The 24,283-nt window shown below is 43.9% G+C and overlaps 1 protein-coding gene and 1 long non-coding RNA gene across 2 annotated transcripts in view; one reads left to right on the top strand and one right to left on the bottom strand.

The window, feature by feature from the left end:
• The window catches only part of LOC142661225 (uncharacterized), a 97,043-nt gene that overhangs the window by 28,366 nt on the left and 44,394 nt on the right, over nucleotides 1-24,283 (bottom strand). The gene's annotated exons all lie outside the window — the stretch shown is intronic.
• On the top strand, nucleotides 4,881-23,815 carry TCF25 (TCF25 ribosome quality control complex subunit). The gene is made up of 18 exons (XM_075838568.1): nucleotides 4,881-5,121; nucleotides 6,511-6,627; nucleotides 6,719-6,793; nucleotides 7,098-7,243; nucleotides 8,454-8,519; nucleotides 8,863-8,945; nucleotides 9,096-9,226; nucleotides 9,449-9,548; nucleotides 9,653-9,746; nucleotides 12,097-12,189; nucleotides 13,070-13,175; nucleotides 14,035-14,194; nucleotides 14,992-15,079; nucleotides 15,628-15,786; nucleotides 17,247-17,337; nucleotides 20,632-20,711; nucleotides 20,790-20,862; nucleotides 23,339-23,815. Exons 1-18 carry the CDS (start codon nucleotides 4,954-4,956, stop codon nucleotides 23,501-23,503), a joined length of 1,995 nt encoding a protein of 664 aa, XP_075694683.1. The 5' UTR covers nucleotides 4,881-4,953; the 3' UTR covers nucleotides 23,504-23,815.

Raw genomic sequence — 24,283 nt, 5'->3', positions numbered from 1 at the left:
GTAGTCTAGACTAGAATAATTGCTACTATGGAATACTCCAGTAACAGGGGCGGACATACCATTAGTACAACCTCTGCAGCTTCACAGGGGCTCAGTAGGTAGGGGGCCGCAGTCACCTTAAGGCCGAGTTCCCACAGGTCGGATACGCCATGTAAAAACTACCATTGTCATGGTGACGTGACCCTCCTTTGCCATCCGGTCCGTCCTCCCTGGATGATGCTGTAGCCCATGTGACTGCTGCAGCCTGTGATTGGCTGCGGCGGTCACATGGGATGAAATGTCAATCCTAGAAGGCCAGACTGGAGGAAGAAGCGGAGTTCTGGGTAAGTATGATTTATTTTTTCAGATTTTCGAGTTTTGTCGCGGAATCGCTATGATTCCGCCACAGAACTCGCAACACTTGGCTTTCTGTTGCGGGTTTTGCATCCGAATAAGAAATGGCCATATAGGTTTGAGAAGATTTGGTTGCGTGGGCTAGAATTGGAGGTCACAGCAAAGTGATTTCCTTTAGGCTCGCCCATCCGTCTGTGGTTGTGGATCGGGTTGGGGGTGGAATAGCCCCCCGTTAATGGCAGGGGAGAGGATGCATCTGGCTGAATGAGTGAGTGTATGCTTGTAAATGTCTCCTGTACGGTTCGATGTCCATCCAATGTGCCGTGTGCCGGCTGTTCTGGAGCACCCGTTGCCAATAATGTTAGCAATGTAGGGTAATAATCCTGGAGACTGTCGACTACTGTACACAATTTCACACCGGACTGTTTGTTCATGCTCATATTTTATTTGTATGTTACTAATAAATCAAATATAAAGTCCTACATGATATATAAAAAAAACATATTTTGAGGCGTCTTTTGTAATGTCAATGGAAAATCAGCTCCAAAAAGGCCTCAAGAAGTGAAGTGCCACTTTTTTTTTTTACGAGGTGTTTTTGCATTCCGCTGTGTAAAAATACGCCCCATATGAATAGCACAGTCTATTTCTCATCGAAATCCATGGGAAACTTTTTGCAGGCGTATTTCAAGTGTATTTTGGAGCCTAATACGAGCCTTTTATGCTACAAAATAAGCTGTGAGAACATACCCTAACGCCAGGATCGCACACGTTTGGCCAAAGCCAGAAGAGATGGCACCCGATGTGCGGCTGATTTTTGACTCACCCTTGTATATAAACATGCATACGGCGCAAGAAAATGTCAAGTAAAGCACTACAAAGTAAGTACGTGGAGGTAAAAAAATCGCTTGATCCAAAAAGTCTCAACAGTGGTAAATAAAGCCTGTAGGTACAGAGAGAGATTAGACCCCGGGGGAACAATTGTCCTCATGCAGCAATAGGGAATATACCAAAAGCACACGCAGTGAAAGCCTGGACAAGACACCAAGAGGGCCGACTACGCGCATTTCGCAAGGAAGCATCCCAGAGTATCCCGCAGAGATGACACTGCCAGACCGGGCGGCCTCTGCTGCATCGGGAAGTTCCGGTGATAACTATATGGACAGTTACGTCACTGGAGCTTACCGACATATCCGTAAAACGAAGGCCAGGACCATAGACTATAATTATATCTGTTTAACGGATAGGTCAAACGAGGTTATGAAAGTTTGTGACGTATTCCTTTAACCCCTTCAGGACTGAGCCTGTTTTGGCCTTGTGGACGCAACTGATTCTTTCAAATCTGACGTGTCGATTTATGTGGTAATAACATGGGAATGCCTTTACCTATCCGAGCGATTCTGAGATTGTTTTCTCGTGACATACTGTACTTTATGTTAGTGGAAAAATGTGATCAATAAATTCAATATTTATTTGTGGAAAAACACCAAACTTTAGAGAAAATTTGCAAAAGTTAGCATTTTTCTAAATTTAAATGTATCTGCTTGTAAAACAGACAGTAATACCACACAAAATATTTACTAATTAACATTTCCCATATGTCTGCTTTATGTTAGCATCGTTTTTTGAACATCCTTTTATTTTTCTAACACGTTACAAGGCTTAGAACTTTAGTAGCAATTTCTCACATTTTCAAGAAAATGTCCAAAACCTTTTTATATAGGTACCAGTTCAGTTCTGAAGTGGTTTTGAGGGCCTTATAGATTAGAAACCCCCATAAAACACACCATTTTAAAAACTAGACCCCCCTCAAAGTTTTCAAAACAGCATTTAGAAAGTTTCTTAAACCTTCAGACGTTTCAGAAATAGAGGTGTGAAATTTACAAATTATTTTTTTGGTCAGAAAATGCATTTTTAATCCATTTTTTCTGTAACAAAAAAGGTTTTACCCGAGAAACACAACTCAATATTTATTGCCCAGATTCTGCAGTTTTAGGAAATATCCCACATGTGGCCCTAGTGCGGTAATGGACTGAAGCACCGGCTTCCGAAGCAAAGGAGCACCTGGGGGATTTTGGGGCCTCCTTTTTATTAGAATATATTTTAGGCACCATGTCAGCTTTGAAGAGGTCTTGTGGGGCCAAAACAGTGAAAACAGCCCCAAAAGGACACCATTTGACAAACTTCACCCCTCAAGGAATTTATAGAGTGGTATAAAGAGCATTTTAACCCCACAGGTTTATTGATGATTTTAGTGGAATTAGTCCGTAAAAATGAAAATCTAAATTTTTCCCAATAAAACGTAGAAATTATACATTTTTACAAGGACTAAAGGAGAAAAAAAACAACATCATTTGAAAAGCAATTTCTCTTGTTTACGGCAATACCCCATATGTGGTAATAAACGGCTGTTTGGACTCACAGTGGGGCTTAGAAAGGAAGGAGTGTAATTTGGCTTTTGTAGCTCAAATTTGCTGGATTGGTTTTCGGTTCCATGTCACATTTGCAAAGCCCCTGAGGGACCAAAACAGTGGAAACCCCCCAGAAGTGACCCCGTTTGGGAAACTACACCACTTACGGAATCTATCTAGGGGTGTAGTGAGCATTTTCAACCCACATGTTTTTTGCTGAATTTAGTGTAATTAGGCCGTGAAAACTTCTATTGTTTTTTATTGTTTTTTTTTTATGGCGTTCACCGTGTTCTATAAATGACATATGTAATTTATTCTGCCGGTCGATGCGATTACGGCGATACCATATGTTAATAGGTTTTATATGTTTTACGGTGTTTGCACGATAAAATCACGGTTTTAAAAAAATTATTTCATTTTTGTGTTGCCATATTCTAAGAGCCACAACTTTTTTATTTTTCCATCAAGAAATCTGTGTGAGGGCTTGTTTTTTGCGGAACAAACTGTCGTTTTTATTGGTACCATTTTCGGGTACATGCGACTTTGATCCCTATTTATTCCATTTTTTTGGAGGCTGAAGTGACTAAAAATAGCGGTTCTGGTATCGTTTTTTTTAGTCCTACTAGGGACTTGAATACCCAACTGTTGGATCGTTGTTATAATACCTTGCAATACTTATGTATTGTAGAGTATTATACCCGTCAGTTTAACACTGACAGGCAGAGTATTAGGTCCTGCCTCTGTAGATGGCAGACCAGAGGTCTTTGTTAGGCCTCCATTTGCCACAGCAACCATCGGCACCCCACAATCGCGGCGGGGTGCCGATGTTGTAACAACTTAGGTTTCGTTCACATCTGCGCCAGGGTCCCGTTCCGTCGGAACGGGAACCTGACTGACACAAACGGAAATCAAAGGTTTCCATTTCCATCACCATTGATTTCAATCATGACGGATCTGGTGCCAACGGTTTCCGTTTGTCTCCGCTGTGCAAGGGTTCCGTTGGTTTGACGGAATGAATAACATACGCAATTGATTCCGTCAAAACGATGGAACCCTTGGACAACGGAGACAAACAGAAACCGTTGGCACCGGATCCGTCACCATTGAAATCAATGGTGATGGAAATGGAAACCTTTGGTTTCCGTTTGTGTCAGTCAGGTTCCCGTTCCGACGGAAAGCTCCAATGGAACGGGACCCTGGCGCAGATGTGAACTACGGCTTAAATGCGGCAGCCGCTATTGACCGCAGCATTTAAGGGGTTAATTGGCGGAGATCACCGCTGTGATCAGACCCGATGTTTTCCCCGAGTACTAAGGCTGCTAGTACCAGCCTGTACTGGGAGATGTCGGGCATAGGAAAATGCCTGTGCGCTCCGTTTGGAGCACACATAGTTAATGGGCTGCAGGCACAAGGACCAGTGCTGCAGCCCGTTAATCTACGTGGGTCGGTCGGGAAGGGGTTAACGGATACCATTATAGCGGAAGGGTAACGGACGTTACTGATGGGGATCCAACACAGCTTACGTTTAACGTATACGAGAGGAGATTTTACCTGAAGTATATGTAATTAAAAATGTGATGTGCAGAGGCAGATATCGATTGCTGATTTGTCACAAAACTTATGGTGTTTTTGTCTAGAACCACAACCTTTACAGATCAACCGTGAAGGACGTCATTCAGAAAGCCGACGTCTGAAATCACTTATGTATGGCTAGCGTAAAAGAGCGACTACACATGGACAGCATAGCCAGACAACCTCCTTATTGTGACGCATGTATCTGAACGTATCCCGCACTATTTTGAGGCTTTGTTTTGCCTTGCAGTAAAGTGGTCTTGTCACTGCATAACAGCCACATTCAGTTTTATGTGGTTCAAAAAAAAGCAGTGTTATTTTTAGAGATTGTATTATTACAGCACAAGCAGTCAAGGATATTCTTTTTCGTTTGTTTCCAGTGCTTTCATGATACTCATCCAGTTTTCCCATGCAAGAAAACTTGAGTTCATGGATTTGCAATTCTGCCACTAGGTGGCGGCATATCTGTATAAACAAGACTTGAACTCCTGTATCACTAGCCCCACCTTATGGTCACACCTTGTATGACACGCCAGGAGTCTGGCAGTACACAGGCGCATGCGCAATGTCAACGCTTCCGTGCTCGTTCTTGAGCCTTAGTTACTTACGTGCTCGCCGCCCGCGGGGGTAAACCGGAACCATGTCCCGCCGGGCCTTGAGGAGGCTGCGAGGGGAACAGAGGGGACAAGAGGAGCCTGGTGGCCCTGAGGAAGTAGAGGAACCTGAACAACCCGAGCCACGGAACCGGAAAAACAAGGGAAACCGCAAACTATTGGAGGAACGGGGCCTGAGCAACCCATTCCAGCTGGTGTGTACTGCCATCTAGTGGTAGAGCAGGAGAACAGCAGCTGTCAGGGGTAACGTGATGTGTCCCTTGGCTACATGTCTAGTTGTGCAGTGCTGGTAGCAATATAGTATATTACATAGCTGTCATTCATCTGCCAGTCCTTATTAGTCCTGACACCCCCATTAATATACATGTACTGCTTGACTGAACCCACATATCAATTAGGGTGGGTGGGAGCAGCGTACAGATATATCTGGCGCCGCTGATCTCACAGGGGACAGTCCAACAAGCCCCATTCTTGTTCTGCCTGGAGGGCAGACGTCAGAGGGACAGTATATACATTCTCAGCCAGATCACTGCCAATAGAGAGCTAAAGTCTGTGGCCAACTTAGGCTATGTTTACACGCAGCAGAAATTTCTGCGACTCAAAAATCCATTCAATGCATCTGAATGAATTGTTTCTGCAGCATGTGCATGGATTTCTGCAAACCCCATTCACATGAATGGAACAGTCACAGAAATTTCTGCAACAAATCTGCCCGGTGTGACTATGCCCTTTAAGATTTTTACCGAGATGTCAAGGTTTTTTATTAGGGGCTGGAAATGGGATCAATAAACCCAAAAAAGCAATACTTACCTTATCCTTTCCCCTGGCGATCCAATGCTGAGGCTCTGACGGCAGTCCGCGTGCTTGTTTACATGCAGGTAGCATGTAACCGCTGCAGCCAATCAGAGGGCTCAGCGATCATATGTTGTATATCTGGCATTTTTAAATGGGTTGTGCCAGAATTCAAAATAATAATTTATCTATCCACTTGATAGGTGATCATTTTCTGATCGCTGGGACCCCCACCAATCGTGAGAACGGGGATCCCAAACGCCCCGTTCCTCCTCGCTGGTTGACGGTAGTGAGGATGACCTTGAGTGAAGCAGTGGTCGAGCATGTTTGCCTGCCGCTTTATTCAATTTCCTCCTCACTGTTAAGGGTGCAGTGAGGAGGATCTGGCAGTTTGGGACTCCCGTTCTCACAATCGGTGAAGATCTCAGCGATCAGAAATGATCACCTAGACTGTGGATAGGTGATAACACCCCAGTAAAGGGAAACTCTGCTTAAAACCAGAATATCCTATGTGAATGGTTGAAATAGTCCATGCTTTTTTTCCTGGCTTTCTGCATAACAAAATATCTTCCGGAATGGGCTGGAACGGAAGCAATAGTCTCCAATATCCTCTATGATCCAAAGTTGTCACTGATGGATCCTCCAGGCCCGTAGATAACATAGAACTATTATCGTACAGTCATCTATTCCCCGCTCTGTTGGAGTTTTTCTTTAAGCTGATGGTATTGTGGGTTGTGCACTTCTTTATTGTAGGAAAGTGTCAGATGACACATGCAACTTGTTTTTCACAGATCACTGAAGCAGATGAAGACCCCCAGAGTGATCCAGACACTGGTCAGCCGACTCAGTCCAGACTCACTGATGAAGAGGAACCTGAAAATGACCCCAGCGGCACAACTTCAGCTCAGGTGTGCAGTCCCGGCCTGCGGCTGCCGGATTAGGCACGTTCATGTTTGAGGAGTTGTCTGGTTTTGGATTACAACTCTATTTTCTTTTTAGATGGCTTCCAGTATTAAAACGAAGAAGAAGAAAAAAAAAAGAAAAGGAAAGAAGTCTTCACCCGCGGATGGTCCGGTAAGATAGTTGTCCACTCTGGATAGTGGTGGTGAAGCATTAGCTACAGAGCAGCGACCCCTTTGGCATTTCTCCTATACAGCGCTTGGTCAGGAGTGGTACTGTGTCAGGGAAAAGTCATCAATGCATTTTGTCGGAATACCCCTTTAAATTATGTTCTCATAAAAACTGCAAGCCCAGTACCTGATATGTTGGCTTCATATCTTTATTGTAGGTGCTATCATTTATCTTGCGTTGGGTACTTGTACGTTGTTATTGTGCACCATATAACTTGCCACCATTTTTTTTTTCCAACCACGTGCAGCTGAATGGCGCTGTAGAGGGTGGCGATGAGCACGGAGACATTGACAGTATTTTGGAGAGGATAGAAAACACCAATGGACTTGTGAACCAGATCCAGAACATCAGCAGCAACGCAGACACCCGTCCTTTACTATATGTTGAGCACAGGTACAGTGAGATATCTCATAACATTAGAGTCAATCATGCCAGCATTGTCTACCTCCATCAAACAGCCACAGCCAAATAATCTACAGGAAAGCAGTGACAACTTGGAAAAAAGTCAAAGATGTCTGCCCTTATGCAGTGTCGGGGTGGGGTTCCTCATAATCATTGTGCACACGGGACAGATCATCAATAAGGTCTGATAGATTATTAGTGATTAACCCATAAAAAATAGACCCTAGTGGCAAGGGATCGGGTCCAAACATTGGGTTTTCTGCTTCTGGATCGTTGAAGCCCTTTATTGTGTCAGAGCCAGGGCCCACCGGGGAGGATGCCCTGGTAGGCCAGTCTGACCCTGCCCCTACGCCTGTAATAAACCTAAGGCCATGTTCACACTGAGAATGTTTCTTGAGGAAATATCCGACATGGATTAGGCTGACCTTCGGATCTCTGCTGCAGTTTTTCAGTAAAACTGCAGCGTTTCTGCACGCAAATGAACCCTATTCAATGGGGCTAAGCTGCCTATGGCTTCCCGACGTTGCTTTTGAAGCCGAATGCGCATCAAGAAGTGACACATCCCTTTTTTTTTCAGTGACGCGATTTTCAATTCTGCTTGCTGATATAGGTCAGTTTCTTATTGAAAACAATAGGAGACTTTTTACTAACGAAAATCCATGATGATTCTGACGGGGAATACGCAACAAATTTTGCACAGAGAAAATGGCCTGAAATGCCGTAGTATTTACGCTACGTGTTAACATGGCCTAAGGGTACGTAAATACGGCGAAATTGACATTCTGCAGATTGAGAATCTGCACCACTGGTCAAGTTCCGCGCATGTTTTCTGGAGGTTTCTTCCGCAATGTGTAGATGAGATTTGTTCTCATTATATCCACTTTGCTGCTACTGTAATACACTGCAGAATTTCTATACGGAAAATCCGGATGGAAATTCTGCATTGTTTACGCTACGTATGACCCTATAGGGGCTTTCCATGATATCCTTGATAGTCACTGCAGTACAGAACACATGCTGTCCATGGATACGCTTGGTACTGCGGCTCAGCCCCATTCAAATGAGTGAAGAGAACTGCGGATGGGGGGAGATCACACTATAGATGTCTAGTCTAAGGACACCAAACCCTACTGAAATGATGAGATGCATCTACTTGTATATTGCACCAGTGTATGGCTTCTTCTACTATTTCTATTTTTAGGAACCTGAACCCAGAGACTGAGCTGAAGAAATATTTTGGATCTCGAGCAGTCATGGGTGATCAGAGGTGGGTGACAAGGCATAATCTTCTCCTCAGCGTTATTAGGGTGACAGGATATATGTCACTGGGAAAACGGTGGCATGGGGTTTTAGAGGTTTCCCACCGAATAATAATGGCAGTAGATTATAAGCAGAATGGGGGTGAGTGCTCAAAACTAGTGCAAGAGGAAAGTGGAGCAGTTGCCTATAGCAACCAATTAGGTTGCTGCTTTCATTTTCCAAAGGGCCTCAATAAAATGGGCGTAGTTATCTGATTGGTTGCATTGGGCAACGGCTCCACTTTTCCGTTTTACCAGTTATTACCAATAAACTCTATCATTACTGAGATTCTAACTTTTTTTACATTGCAGACCGCGACACAGACAACGGCTGCATCACCGAAGCACCTGGCTTACATCCCCAAAGAACGCGTGGCCGAGATTCAGTAAAACAGGTGAGTGCTGCTCAAGATAAAAAGCCAGGACGGCAAATAAACTGTTTTCCTTTAGCGCCTGATGCCACCATACTGATCAGACTCTGCCGCATGGTATACTTTCTCAGTTTTCCCTATTTATTTTTAATTCATCTGATGCGTCCTTCTTAGGTATTACTATGAGTCTTCTCGAGACCAAGCGAGGGGTCCAGTATTTCGCCTTCGAGCACCAGAGAGATTACCAGCAGGTTCAGTTCAAGTTCCTGGATGCTGTAGAGTCAATGGATCCAAACAATATTGTGGTAAGCGATGTGTCACTGGCTCAACTTAGAGGGGTTGTCCTATTTGCAAAACCCCTGTCCATATATCCTACTAGGGCCGATGCAGGTCATAGTGGTGGCTCTCCCTGCCCAGTCTAACAAGTTGTCTTTATTTGTGTAGCCATGGTATCTGCTCTATAGCATTAGGCAGTCATGGCACTTCATTGATGAGTCTATTCTGTATCTTGCTGGTTCTTTCTGCAGTTACTCCTCCAGATGAACCCGTATCATGTAGACTCCTTGCTGCAGCTCAGTGACGTGTGCCGTCTTCAGGAGGACCAGGAAATGGCCAGAGATTTAATTGGTAAATGTCGTGTCTTGCAGATTTGCGCGGTTTATGTTGGCATTTATATGACCGCAGATCTCTGTTCAGCACAGTTGAGTTATGACATTTCCTTTTTTTTCCAGAGAGAGCCCTCTACAGTCTGGAGTGTGCATTTCATCCGGTTTTTAGTCTCACCAGCGGGACCTGCAGGCTGGATTACTGCCGATCAGAAAACAGGTCTGATGCCACTACTAGCTTACAGTATATTTTAACCCCTTAACGCACATTGACATAAGTGCACGTCAAGGTGCTGGGGGAGAAGCATGGAGCGTGCTCACTCGCTGAGCACGCTCCATATGCTGCGGGGGTGTCAGCTGTGTATTACAGCTGACACCCGGCACTAACTGCCAGAAACATCGATCACGCTGTTCCTGGCTATTTAACCCCTCAAATGCTGCAGTCAATTGTGACCGCAGCATCTGAGGCGTTATAGAGACGGATGCGGCCCCCTCTGACAGCTCATCGGCGCCCGACAATGCCATTGTGGAGTGCCGATGGTTGTCGTGGCAGCCCATGGGTCTAATGAAGGCCCCCAGGACTCCCTTCACTGCCTCTGTTAAGCCCAGCCTTAATAGAAGCCGGTAAAAATGACTATACACTGCAATACATTGGTATTGCACCAGTGATCACTGGTTCAAGTCCCCTAGGGGGACTAATAACTTTTTTTTATTTAACAAAGTCTAAGTTAAAAAAAAGAAAACACTTTTTTTTTTTTCCATTTTTCCTCTAGTAATGTAAAAAAATAAACAAAATTAGTATCACTGCGTCCTTAAAAGACCGAACTATTACAATATAGCATTATTTAATGTGCACGGTGAACGCCGTAAAGAGAAAAAAATATGAAACGCCAGAATCGCTGTTTTTTGGTCAAGTTAGCGGTGAAAAAAAGTTTGATAAAAAGTGATCAAAAAATAATGCGTTCCAAAAAACACAGCTCGTGCCGCTCAATCGACGAAAAAATGAAAATTTATGGCTTTCAATATATGGCAAAAAACAAATATATTTTTCTTTGTAAAAAGGAGTAAAACATTAAAAAACCTTTGTAAATCTGGTATTGAGCAGCAGAATAAAGTAAAGTTGTCATTTTTACCGCACTGTGAAAAAACAAAACTCAAAAAAAAAAGGAGGAATCACAGGTTTTTCCAATCCCACCCCACATAGAATTTTTTTTCAGTTTCGCAGTACATTATATGGTACTTTAAATGGTGCCACTCATCTCACAAAATAACAAGCCTACACACCACTCCATTGATGGAAAAATAAAAAAGTTGAGGCTCAAAGGAAGCGGGGAGTGTGAAAGGAGAATGGGGGAAAAAAAAAAGGCTTGGATTGTAATCAGTTAATAAGATTTTTTTTAAGCGATTGTTTGATAGCTGGTACAATACACTGCGATACTTATGTATTGTAATTTTTACCGTCTCCTATCAAGTCCAGGCCCTAATAGGAGCTCAAAGATGGCAGACCTGGGGGCCTTTATTAGGCCCCAGGCTGCCAGGACAACGATTGGCACCCCACGATCGCATCACTGGGGGGCTTATGGGATGATGGAGTGGTGCTGGCTATGGGCTAAACACCCTGGATCTGTGTTCTCTCTGATCCCAGCTGTTACAGTGAAGTGTCATTGGCCCGCTCCATACTCCCCTTTCTCGGTCATGACGTACAGTTACTTTAAATGTTGGGAAGGTGTTAAAGGGCTTTACCAACCACATACAATTATGGCTTAAGCATGATTGTGTAATTGTGGTGTACGACCGCTGGCCGTAACTTTCTAAATAGCCTTCATTAAAACAAATCCTTCTGTTTTGCTGCTGTAGAATCTGTAAAACTCATTCACCTAGCTGGTTGTCCTGCTGTTTCTGACATAAATCAGATGGCACACTGCTCCTGGCTATGTTGGCTCTCCCTGCTTTTTCCCCCTTCATTCTTTTAGTGTTACAGATAGCTGCAGGGACGTACATGCAGGGACGTGCATCCAAGTATTTAGGGAGGGCAGATCACACAAGCTGTACTGAATCACAATGTAGATAGGGAGGAGAACACGTGGGGAATCACCCAGGCTATGTATGTACACTGCAGGGGGAGGAGGAAATACATCCAGTTCCGTTTTCTCCCTGACACCGCACCTACCAGGCAATGAGTAAAGAACTGCAACACAGCCTTTCTAGTCAGGAGGGGTGCTGTGTCGCATAAAACCTGGAGGGGCTATGGCCCCTTCTTTCCAGGCAATGTCCACTGGGATGGACACTGAACAGACATGGCATATGTTACCGATATGCCATCAATGTCTATGGAAGTGTACGCTCCTTAGGCTAGGGCTGGTTATATGCTTTCTACATTTTATATTTTCTTCTGAGATGGAGGTAGCCGTGAGCTGTCGACCATGCTCTGGCAGCAATAATTATAGATACAAGGCTCCTGGGGGCAAAATGCAGGAAAGTTGTACTGAACTTCTATGTTTAATTGTATGCATTCATATACACATTATTACAATGAGGGCAACCTGATCTTTTTTTCCCTCTGTCTTTAGGGGATTTTTCTTGTCTCTTTTCAAGCACATGGTGTTCTTGGAGAAAAGAGGTTGTCTACGGACTGCACTGGAGTTCTGTAAACTAATCCTCAGGTGAGTGAGCAAAGGGTTACATGTTTAGTCTCTTACTTAAATCCCTAAAGAGTAGTTTTCATTTTGTAAAACTTTTGACTGTCATAGAAACATGTCAGAAGTTTTGATCGGAGGGGGTCCTGGTGCTGAGACCTCACCGATCGCTGAAACTAAGAGGCAGAAGTACTTAGCCAACTGCTGTGCCCCTTCCGCTGTAATGGTATAACCACTGCTCTTCTCGGAAAACAGAGATGGCTGAAGATGGGGGTCAGAGACTTCTATGAGCCCATCTTCAGCTAAACCCGCCTCTTCTAGAAGAGCCGAGGTGAGCCTAAGCTATACCATTACAGCCGAATGGGCACATCACTTGGCTGAGCGCTTCTGCCCCTTTGTTTCAGTGATCAGTGGGGGTCTCAGCACCCGGACCCCCACTGATCAAAACTTCTGACATATGTCACAGGGGTCCAGGAAGCTGAGATTTGGGAAGCAGTTTGGTGTCTTTCCAATGTAGAGCTGCTGTATCTGTGTCTGCCTGTAATATGGAGGGAACCAGTGAAATTTCATTCCCAAACGAACAAAATAGAGGCTCTGCAGGGTCAAGAAGGCAGGTTTTTTGCAGAGACGCTATTTTGTTAGTTAAGGAAATAAAACCACTGGAAACCACCGTATCCCCTCTGTCATGTTACCGGAACCGCTAAAGCTTCTCTACACTGAGGATCCCACCAAACAGCTCCTCATACCTCAGCCTCCTGTGAGTCTGTCATTGGGAGAAGAGTTATATTAACAGCAGTGACCCCTGAATTTTCAGGTTATGAGTGATAATAACAAGTAACGTTCTTCTTCACTGCCGTTATGTGACACGTTTGTATGTTGATAATATTACTGCCATTATACTTTGCAGTCTTGATCCAGAAAATGATCCTCTCTGTATGCTGCTGCTGGTTGATTACCTGTCTCTGCGGGCACGGGAGTACTTATTTCTTATGCGGATATTTGAGGAGTGGGAGGTGAGTAGGTCTCTGTACTATTGCAGCCAAATAGTAAGGCAATAATTCCCCACCCCCTCTATCATTGGTGAGTTAAGTTGGGCATACACATGAGAAATGTCAACAATATTAACAGGATCAGCCAACGATCTTGTGTATGAGGCCCAACCCCCATGACGGTTCAGTTACAGGAGATGTTGGGGGTGAGAGGGATTGGGCATGTTGGATTTTAACGTGCCCGATTTTTTTGTCCCGTGAAAGATAAGTTGCTGGAGGAGATGTCTGGCAGCACCTTATTCCCCACTCCTCATTGAAATAAACATGCACCCTCTGCCTGTTTATGGCAGAGTCGGGATAAATAGGCTGAAAGCGTTCTCAAGTTTTTGGCCAGCTGTAGGAACACACGTATACGTATAAATAATCTGTGCAGAGTTTGGTTCCCTGCCGACCTCTATAGTTTGGTGGACGTTAAAGTGACTTTAGCATATAGAGTAATATATCGTGTCTGGGGTCTCTTTGTTCTAGAGATCATGGGGTCCTTGCCTATTTAATGTTCTAACGTGTTTAATCAAGGTAAGCTCTTTCCATTTGTCCATCCGGTGCCAATGGTTTCCGTTTGTCCCAGTTGTGCAAGGGCTCCGTTGTTTTGAGGGAATCAATTCTGTAGTCGACTACGGTATTCATTCCGTCAAAATGACGGAACCCTTGCACAACTGGGACAAACTGAAACCATTGGCACCAGATCCGTCACCATTGAAATCAATGGTGACGGAAATGGAAACCTATGGTTTCCGTTTGGGGCTCCATTCCGACGGAACGTCGAAACGGAGCCCTGACGCAGATGTGAACATAGCCTAACAATCACTTATTTTTTTTTCAGGCTCATCGGAATCTGTCACAACTCCCCAACTTTGCGTTTTCTGTACCCTTGGCTCTATTACAATACAGTCAGCAGGAAGAGGTCTCGGAGCAGGAGCAGGGGACGACCTATGACAGAGCGTCACTCCTCATTCAGCAGGCTCTTATAATGTTCCCGGGAGGTGTGTGAATAATCCATTCTACTAGATCTCTCGATATAAAAACCTTTATTGCTTTCCTTCCATGTGTGTTTTATTAACATTGTAAACATATAGTTGTTTGTTTTTCTGTGTTTTGGGGTGTGCGCTGTTCTGTTATTTTCAGTACATTTACTCTGTGCACTGTAGAGGGAGAGAGTTTCTATTTGGAAACCAGCTGTTATTAACAGATTACCGTGTGTCCCTAGTTCTTAGAGTGCATAATGTTGTCCTGCTCCGGGTCTGATCGGCTTTTTAAAGGGGTTTTCCCACAAATATACGTTATTTCATATCGCGAGACACCTTATTTCCGCGATCAGTGGGGATCACATCAGTCAATCTGACACCAATCCATAGATCAAAGAGCCCTTGAGCACTTTCTATGCACATGGCCGGTCCAGGGCTGGTGCTGTGAATAGAATCGTGACACTTTCTATGCAGGTGAATGGTGCTGAGTTGCAGTACCTGAACAGCACTGGGTTGAGAGTGGCACTGTCCTGGGCAAAAAATAAAAAATAACGTTGGTAAAGGCCAAACACTCTGGAGCAGTGTGAGCTGGGTGGTGCCCGCTCAACTGTGCTTCCTCTGTTACCCAGTGCCAGGCAAATCCTTGGCATGGGTTCGCCACTCATGCTGTAGATTATCTTTCCAGTCGTCTTCTCTCATGCCAGGAATAATTGGCCTCCACTTGCTTTCTGCTGTCCACGGGCTCACATTTGTTTTTGCTAATATATTTATTGTGTAATCGATGATCTGACGTGATTTTTTTTTTTTACTCCTAGTTCTCATTCCCCTTCTTGATGCCTGTGGGGTTCAACCCGACTCCGCTGTAGCTTCACATTCATTTTTTGGCGCTGTTGCCCAAATAAGGTGAAGAAGGTTAATTCCACTATTCAATAAAGCAAAGGTCAGGTGTAGTGGTCTCATAAAGACCTTGTGCGGATTGATATCGCCACCTACATCAACGTTTACACATATGCACCCACTGCCACAATTTAAGCCGAGACTTGGCACAGCCATGTGTTACGGAGTGGGCCTATTCTTCCGACCTGTCGCCATGTAATACTATGTTTCTCCTGGGATAATGCCGGGTGAAATCAACTTGTCTAATTGTGACCACCACTTTTCACACTGCAGAGCCCCTCCATGCTCTGAATTCAACAACATGTATGTCATTTTATGCAGGCCTGTTGTTCAGGTGGTCAACACCTGGGGAGATATTTCACTGACACAAGAAAATGGGGCTAAGCTGCAATATCGGCCACAACCCATGGACAGAAGAGTGGCGCTGTGTCTGGAAAATACAAAGCAGACTTATTTTTCCAATCTCAGACAACCTCTATAAATACTTTTTGTGCATTAGACTTTGCAATTAAAAAAAAAAGTGTATTTTACTTGTTTGTTTGTATTTTTCACAGCCAACCCACAGCCCTATCCCAGTTGACCTCTCTGTATATTGGAAGATGTCACAGCCTCTGGAAGGAGCCTTCAGTCATGTCCTGGTTGGAGGAGAATGTACGAGTAGTCTTGCACATGGTTGATAGTAATGATCCTGTAGTAAAGGAGTGTGAGCTCAGGTGAGAACATGTCAAGTTGTAAGAGTTGTGTTCAATTGCAACTAGAAATTGCATCCACCCTCCTCCTCCAAGTTTTTTTTTACTAAGGGTCTTCATTTTCAGCTTAGTGTGTGTAGTGCCATAAACACAGCTCTGCTATGTCATCAACAACGCAGACCTTTTTACTAGGGGTCTACCTTATTGGCTTTGAGGGCGGTGGGTAGGGGGATGTGCCATAACTACAACCATGCTATGTCATTAAATAATTTGCCCCGACAGACATGTGGCTACTGGGACGTTCAGCAGATTGTCCCAGGTACCGCTCTCGGTATACAGCTGATCTTGCCAATGGAGGCTGCGGTCTGTCAGGCTTTTCCCCCTGCAGCAGTGGCTGCGGGGGGGAATGTACTTTTAAAGGTGGCCATTTAGACGACCCCCGTCCATGTAAAACAAGGATGACTCAAGTCTGCCAGATTGGGAGCTGCTTGTACAGAGCGGATCTCCTTTGTGACTCATAGAGAGTGTCCCCCCCTCTATGATATCATTATTCCCACATAGGGCCTCTAGACAGGGGTTGTCTTCATGAGACACCCCTTAAACAATACATGCCCCCTTTCCCTGCATGATATCCAAAAAGGAGACACCCTGGTAAAAAGACATGGAGAAGGTGGTGGTCCAATTTCCAACCAAAACTGAGTTTTTTGACTGGCAATGTACAGATTGATAGGAATGGGTACTTCCTGCGGCAGAATTTGGTGGCGCTACTGTATGTAGATAAATACATTTTCATAGAATGGTCCATTAAGCGGGATCGGAAGCTGGTGACCACTCTGAATTGAAACAATCTGTAAGATGTAAGTTTGTCGAGTTGTAGCTTCCTTGCTGGTAGTTTCAGCATATTGATGAGACCGCAGAGCTGGAGTCCTGCCACACATATTCCGGGAATTATGCATTATCTTTTTGAAGTGTCGACTATAAAAACATAATATTTCCTAGATTCTTTCTCTGCGGGCTCTACCACAGGGACTCCCAAGCGCAGTCCACTATGACACTGACGTCTATAAATTCTCCTCTATTTGTGAATTCACTTCGATTGTGACATGTCAACATATCTGTGTGGTTTATTGCTTATAGCAGTGTCCCTTGTGTAACCAACCCGCATGAATCTGATCTGCAATAAACTCATCTTCTTCTTGCCATAGACGCCCAGATTGTAAATAAAAATGCTCATGATAACTCCTATAAATCAGCTAAATGATTTAGGAAGTTATGGTCTGGGGCATCCCTTTTTTCTCACTTCAGATAAGGAGCCGCTTGCCGCGGAGTCCGGCTGTGAGAAGTGTAAACATCTGGGAACAAGGGCCCATTGATAACATAAAAGAGTCCTCTCGGGATAGAAATAGCTGAATGTCCCTGCGCCCACAGGATCTTGAAAGACTTGTGATTGTCTCACTGATAAATATTTTTTTTTTCCATGCCAGGAGAAAGACTCGGTATCAGAGCGCCCCAAGGAACATACATCGTCATGTCATATTGTCTGAGATCAAGGGAGCAAACTCTGCGCTGCCTCTGGTGAATATCCGGCCGACTCTCTGTGTGTGTGTGTGTGTGTGTGTGTGTGTGTGTGTGTGTTCTAGGAGGGGGGAGAGTAGCGGATTGTGCGTTTTTTTTCTTATTTTATTTTGTGCCCTCTTTGCTTTTAACAGTTTTAATCTAAGTATGTCACTAGAGGCTGGAGATAACCGCTTAATGTTCATAATATCACAAGATGTTGAGCATTTCTTAATTTTAGAATGGTGAGATGTCATTGCAAACAAATGGCTGCCTGTTTATCTTGTGCTGGGAGTTAATGCAATACTATGAATCTGCAATTGAGCTGCTTTTCCCAAACCCAGTAATGAAGTATCAGGATTAAATTGCTGCTCCACTTACGTGAAGGAACCACTAAAAAAAAAAATTACATTTTCTTAATGTTTCCTGTGATGTCTAAATAAGAGGTAACCCGTCCACAGCGCGTCGTTTTCTATTCTCTCGTTTACTTCTAGAGCTTCTGTACGTATTAATTAGACGCTCACAAGATCCACAAGCCTTACATTACAGTAACACCGTCAGTAGATAGTCTATGGTAACAGCTGTACTCTGGTATAGGCAGCTCCGTCTATCACAAGCATCCCCTGAAAATAATTAAAAAAAGGTTTTCCTCTTTTATGTAGATAAAGCTTATCCATTGTATTAGAAAAAGTTCTGCAACTTTCTAATGTACCGTATTATTCGGACTATAAGATGCACCTAACTATAGGTTTACGCAGCAGAAAAAAAGTAAACAAATGTTTACGTACAGTAGATATACACACAGCTCATAAGTACACACATTATAGACACAGCACTGCTGAATGAGCAGTGTGTATGTATATGTGTGTGTTTAAAATATATATCTATATAACACCGTATAATGCCCTAATCGTTGCCCCCCCCACAGTATAATGCCCCCATAGTGCCTAATAAAAAATAAATAGTCACCTTACCCTGCTCCCACGGCGAGTGGAGGAGATCCCTCTCCTCCTCCAGGCTGTGCTCTGTGTGGCTCAGCACAGACACGTGCAATGACGTCACTGCATTGCGCCTGTCCGCGCCAAGCTGCTCACGTCCGGCGTTGCGTAGTAAATGGTAGAACAGAGAGCTGATTCTCCCTGCTCCACCATTGAATTTAAGGGCCAGTTCACATCACCGTTCGCTTTCCGTTCCGGGGTTCCGTCGGAGTTTTCAATATCAATGGTGACGGAAACATTGCTAATGTTTTCCGTTCGTCACCATTCCGGCAGGTTTCCGGTTTTCCGACGGAATCAATAGCGCAGTCGACTTCGCTATTGATTCCGTCGTTAAAACGGAAACCTGCCAGAATGGTGACGAACGTAAAACATTTGCAATGTTTCCGTCACCATTGATATCAATGGTGACTGAAACGGAAGCTGTGGTTTCACTTTTACTTTCCGTTGCGGGGTTCACCCGACTGAAACCTCCGATGGAACCCCAAAACGGAAAGCGAATGGTGATGTGAACAGGCCCTAACTGTATTTCAGTCCTGAGGAGGCAGTTGACATCGGGACAGACTCCATGACAAAGCTGAACATCGCGTCATCCAGCTTCTCCTGCTGCTCTGCACTGAATCTACAGATCCGTTCCGGGTAAGGAGAGAGAGTGACTTCGGACTATAAGACGCAGGGACTTTTCAGCAAGATTTTCTCTTGCTAAAAAGTGCGTCTTATAGTCCTAATAATACTATTCCTTGCTGTTTTCAAGAGGTCTGCTTTCCGTCAGTGAATGAAGATTTTCTTGTATAAATTCAGAGGTTAAAAGCCCATCCTAAACATGTCAATCTAACGGATGCATGGCTCGTTACAGCGTATCAGCTCTTTCTTATAACGAGTCCTGCTACCTATGTCCCATTTTCTGTGGCAGCTCTAGATGTGACTGGAGCATAAGAGTAAGTTCACCTGCCGTAAATTAATTGCAGACATTTTTGTGACTCATTCATGTGAACAGGGTTTCAGAACATTCTTGCAGGAACAACCCCATTTAGATGCATGGAACTGATTTTTAGTTGCAGAAATTTCTGCAACAAATCGGCCGCGTGTGAATTTACCCCTAAGACTTGCTGTAACTCAGGATCAGCAAAGTATTTGCAGAGTTGTTCATTTTTATGTGCAGTAAAATTTGGTAAACATGGAGCTAAGCTTTATGGTGTATTACTTTTATTCCCAGGGGTTGCGCATGCGCGGAGATGCGAGGTGTGGAGTTTACCTTCCGGGCATCAATTAGTGCGCTCTGCCCCTGCACTATATCTCCCTAGTGACGCGTCCTGGGAGCTTCGCATGCGCGGTAGAGCCCGATAGCCCGGGATTGCTTTTCTCACGGCACCTTTAGCCTAATCGCGCGCATGTGCCATTGACTAGGTCCTCCATTGGTCGTAAGTGCATCACCTGAACATTTTAGTGTATTATTTATACTGGGCTTGAACATATCTCTAGCACCCCTTTAAAAAGCTGTATACGCGAAACGCGCGTCAGGGAGCTTCTTTCCTTCTGGGCCCCTTAAATACATCTGACACTAATGGGTAAGGCATGCCAGGTCATACCATTTTTTGTTTGGAATTCCATTTAGATTCATGTTTGCATTCACTTGGACATTTGTTCAGATATGTCCATGAGTGTAATTTTTAATACCATGCACTTTTTACTTTGCATGTATGCATTAATTACTGTGCGACTGCTGTGGTATTAATCCATACACCTATGTGGCCCTTATGCAGTCCAATCTCGTTCTTCGATCCTCTGTATATTTTATATCCCGTCATTGTTTAAAATTTTGGAATACAATTTTATATTTTTCCGATTATAAATAGTGTCTGACTCCTGTTTCTCAGTTTTAAGTTACTTTTGTTACATGTCATTAGGTTTAATTCTATTTGACATGGTGATCGCTGGACCCAGTCACATTTCAGACATTTACAGGCCATGCTTATATACTATTCAGCATTGATTGGCGATGGATAATACTGTGAAATTGCCAATCTGAGTGTGCTTGTGTTCTATTAAAAGGAGGAAAATCTCAGGCATTTACCTTGAATAATTGTGCTAGTACTGAGGAGTGTCTATATCTAGCATATGTCTCATCAAACTCCACCCGAAATAATGTCTCACGCATATTTTAAGCTTCATTTAGGCACCATGTTAAACCTTACATAAGGGAATAGTCATTTGAGCCATATGATCGGCTTTGTCATATTGACTTTTGTCTATAGCAGTGAAGAGATGTTATTTTTTATTGGTAATCTGTGTTTTTCTGTTGTACTTGTCCTGTCTCCAGGATGTGACGTCGCAGCCTTTGCTCAGCTTTGATCCGTTGCCTCCTCTGGACTCTGTGGTGTCTTACACAAGACCGGAGAGGTAAGTGTGGGGTTTTAGTGCTGGTTTTTGGTGTCTATTATTCATGTTTTGTTTATATGTGTTCTTCTCACCTCACAGGACTCACCAGCCAGCGAATGGAGGGACTTTATCGCTGTTCTTTAGATCACTTTTGCCAAATTTTAATTTGCAGGTGGGTGAGAATGTAAAGCGAAGTGAAATTTCATATCTACAGAAAACAAATCTTGTCATTGTCAGATCTTCTCTCACTGTTTACTGTATTAGTTGCTATGGTTAACCCTTTAGCCCTATTTTGGGCCTTAACCCCTTCCCGCCGCAGCCATTTTTCAGATTTTCATTTTCGTTTTTTCCTCCCCACCTTCCAAACGCCATAACTTTTTTTTATTTTTCCGTCGATATCCTATGAGGGCTTGATTTTTGCGGGACGAGTTGTAGTTTTTCGTAGCACCATTTATTGTGCCATATAATGTACTAGGAAACGGAGAAAAAATTATTATTTGTGGGGTAGAAAATTAGAAAAAAAACAGGGATTCCTTCATGGTTTTTTGCGCTTCGTTTTTACGGAATTCACTGTTCAATTAAAACAACATGTTCACTTTCTTCTGCGGGTGAATACGATTACGGCGATACTCAATATATATAGTTTTTTCTATATTTTACTACTTTTACAAGTAAAAACCTAAGTGTAAAAAATAAAATTTATTTTGTATCGCCAAATTCGGAGAGGCATAACTTTTTATTTTTCCATCGTTTAAGTGTTATGAGGGCTTATTTTTTTTAATGATACCATTTTGGGGTACATGCGACGTTTTTATCACTTTTTTTTAAAATTTTTTGTGGGAGATGAGGTGACCAAAAAAGAGCGATTCTGGCGTTTACGATTTATTTTTTACGGCGTTCACCGTTCGGGTTAAATAATGATATATTGTAATAGTTCAGACTTTTATGGATGCGGCGATAACAATTATGTTTATGTATTTTTTTTACTAAGCTCTAGGGGGAAAATTGGAAAAGGGGGGTTTTTTGAACTTTTTTTCAAAAAAATGGCATTAAAAAAAATAAAATTATTTTACTAATTTTTACTTTTTGTATTCGTCCCGCAAGGGGACTTCAACCAGCGGCCGCTAATACTAATGTATTGCAGTATATCGTGACTCTGATAGGCTTCTATTAAGCCCTGCCAGAGGCCTCCTTAATAGGAGCACAAAGATTGTGGACCTGGGGGACCTTCATTAGGCCCCCAGGCAGCCATAGCAACCATCGCCACCCCGCAATTGCATCGCGGGGGGGCGCGATGAGCTGTTAGAGGGGGTCGTCCCCCCTCCTTTCTAGTGATTTAAATGCTGCGGTCGCTATTGACTGAGGCTTTTAACGAGTTAAACGAGACGAGCGGGATCGAGCGTGGTCCCGCTCATTTACTCTGAAGTGTCGGCTGTAACATACAGCCGACACCGGCATCGTATGGAGCAGGTTCACTCCGTGAGCCCGTTCCATACTTGCCCTGCCCGACTTTGGCGTATGGATATGTCAAATGTCGCGAAGGGGTTAATAACCAAACTATTTTTATTTTTTTCCATCATCTCATTTTAAAAGCCATAACATTTGTTTTTCTGCTGACGTAGCTGTATGAGGGCGCATTTTTTGCAGGACGATTTGTAGTTTTTATTGGTACAAATTTGGGGTACATACCCTTTTTACAAGACAGAATGAACAGGAAACAGCAATAATTGCAGATCTGGGGGTCCCATGGGATGTCAGAGGAGGCCCCCTTCCCCTGAATCCACTTAGATGTCGCTATTGACCGCGTCATGTAAAGGACTGGAGGTAATTCCAGTCCCCGCTGTTAGAGCAGGATCCCGGCTCCCATTACATATCTCGCCACCCGCTCGACTTGGCACAGGACAAGAGGTTAAGCAGCATATGTTCTGTAAGTGTATTCCTGTCACACACCCGTGTTATTATAGTAATCAGCCAAAAATATACACACAATGCCTTGTTTTTATCCTTCATTTCCCCAGGGTACGAACATATTCTTGTCGTTGTTCTTATCCTGCTACTAAATTTATTAGCTGTACGGATCATTTGTGGAGAGGAGTGTCTGGTATACTCGTGATTATGTTAGTGGGGCGGTCACACTAAAAGTAGAAGGAGCAGGGTCTCCCAGCAGTGCAGAGTATGTAAGTAGGGGGTGATTTGATCTTGCGCAGGCAGGGACCAGATTACTTATGTGATTTTTAGTGAGGTTAGATCTTAATGGGCATATATCGTAGGCTGAAAGCTATACAATAAAAGGAGCACTGCTGCATTAGGAGCACTTATCCTCTTCTGGTGAAGAAAATGTATTATTAAATACCATATCAGGACATTTTGAGTTAATTCAGGGAGTCGTCGTCCCCCCCCCCCCCCATGCTGGACCCTCATCTATTAGCCAGAGCAGAGAGCAGCTACATAAAGCGGACAAGCCTTTTAAGTATGAGGTTTTCTAGTTCTATCTGTTCTTGGAAAAGCTGGGTGATAACCCCACGTGGAAGATTATTTATTTTAGGGAGAAATGTTCCCCACTTCGGGGAATGAAAATATCCTTTAAGAGTATATGAAAATGCGAGGGGTTTTAGAAGTCCTATATTATAAAACGCATTATTTTTCAGGGCGAGGCTGCCGCTGAGGGTGAAGAAGCTGGAGCTGCCCGGGACTTGAATCGAGGTGTAAATCGACTCATGGCAGCCATGAGGGACATGCTGGCCAATATCCAGTTCCAAGAACCTCCGCGGGAGGACAATCCTGATGGGGAAGGAGATGAAGAGTGGGACTAATGCCGGGTGCAGCTCGCTGATCTTTCCCCGTTCCTCACCACACTTTATACACAAACTGTACAGTGCAATAAATAGAAACGTACTACACAGCGCTGGTCTCGGTGTGATCGTGATGATGATTCCTGTATCGTATACTTCTTTCTTAGAAATCATGTGTTTTCTGTCTGTCTCTGTCTGTCTATCAATGAGAACATGTGAGCCTCCTCCAAATCCTATGAAGTGTGAAGCAGGGAGCGCAAATATTCAGCTTGTTAATAAATCTCATGTGAGGTACGCCAGTCCCTTCAGAATTACTCAGTCACACGCAAAACATGAAATGAGATTAGGTCCAGCAATGAATTTCCTTGACTTTAACACAGCGACGTCACTTAGGACTGATGATATTATAGTTTATTGCTGCTTTTCCCTAGAAAGGGGGTGATGCCTCATTGCTGCAGAGCCCAAGCTTCTGAGTGGAAGGCAAAGTTCACACATTGCGGGAAGGGTGCACATTTTAAGGCTGGGTTCACACGACCATGTTACGTCCGTAATGGACGGAACGTATTTCGGCCGCAAGTCCCGGACCGAACACACTGCAGGGAGCCGGGCTCCTAGCATCATAGTTATGTACGACGCTAGGAGTCCCTGCCTCGCTGCAGGACAACTGTCCCGTATTGTAATCATGTTTTCAGTACGGGACAGTTGTCCTACAGCGAGGCAGGGACTCCTGGCATCGTACATAACTATGATGCTAGGAGCCCGGCTCCCTGCAGTGTTCGGTCCGGGACTTGCGGCCGAAAT

Source organism: Rhinoderma darwinii, chromosome 9 (genome assembly GCF_050947455.1).
Source record: "Rhinoderma darwinii isolate aRhiDar2 chromosome 9, aRhiDar2.hap1, whole genome shotgun sequence".
NCBI classification, from domain to species: Eukaryota; Metazoa; Chordata; class Amphibia; order Anura; family Rhinodermatidae; genus Rhinoderma; species Rhinoderma darwinii.
The sequence above is the reverse complement of the archived record's forward strand: the minus strand, read 5'-3'. Positions and strand labels throughout refer to the sequence as shown.

Bases quoted from the DNA above. Each gene is read 5' to 3' on its own strand.
- TCF25 (XM_075838568.1), top strand. From the start codon at position 4,954: ATGTCCCGCCGGGCCTTGAGGAGGCTGCGAGGGGAACAGAGGGGACAA. The intron at 8,520-8,862 runs GTGGGTGACAAG...TTTACATTGCAG, and splicing joins GCAGTCATGGGTGATCAGAG to ACCGCGACACAGACAACGGC. The intron at 9,747-12,096 runs GTCTGATGCCAC...CTCTGTCTTTAG, and splicing joins TACTGCCGATCAGAAAACAG to GGGATTTTTCTTGTCTCTTT.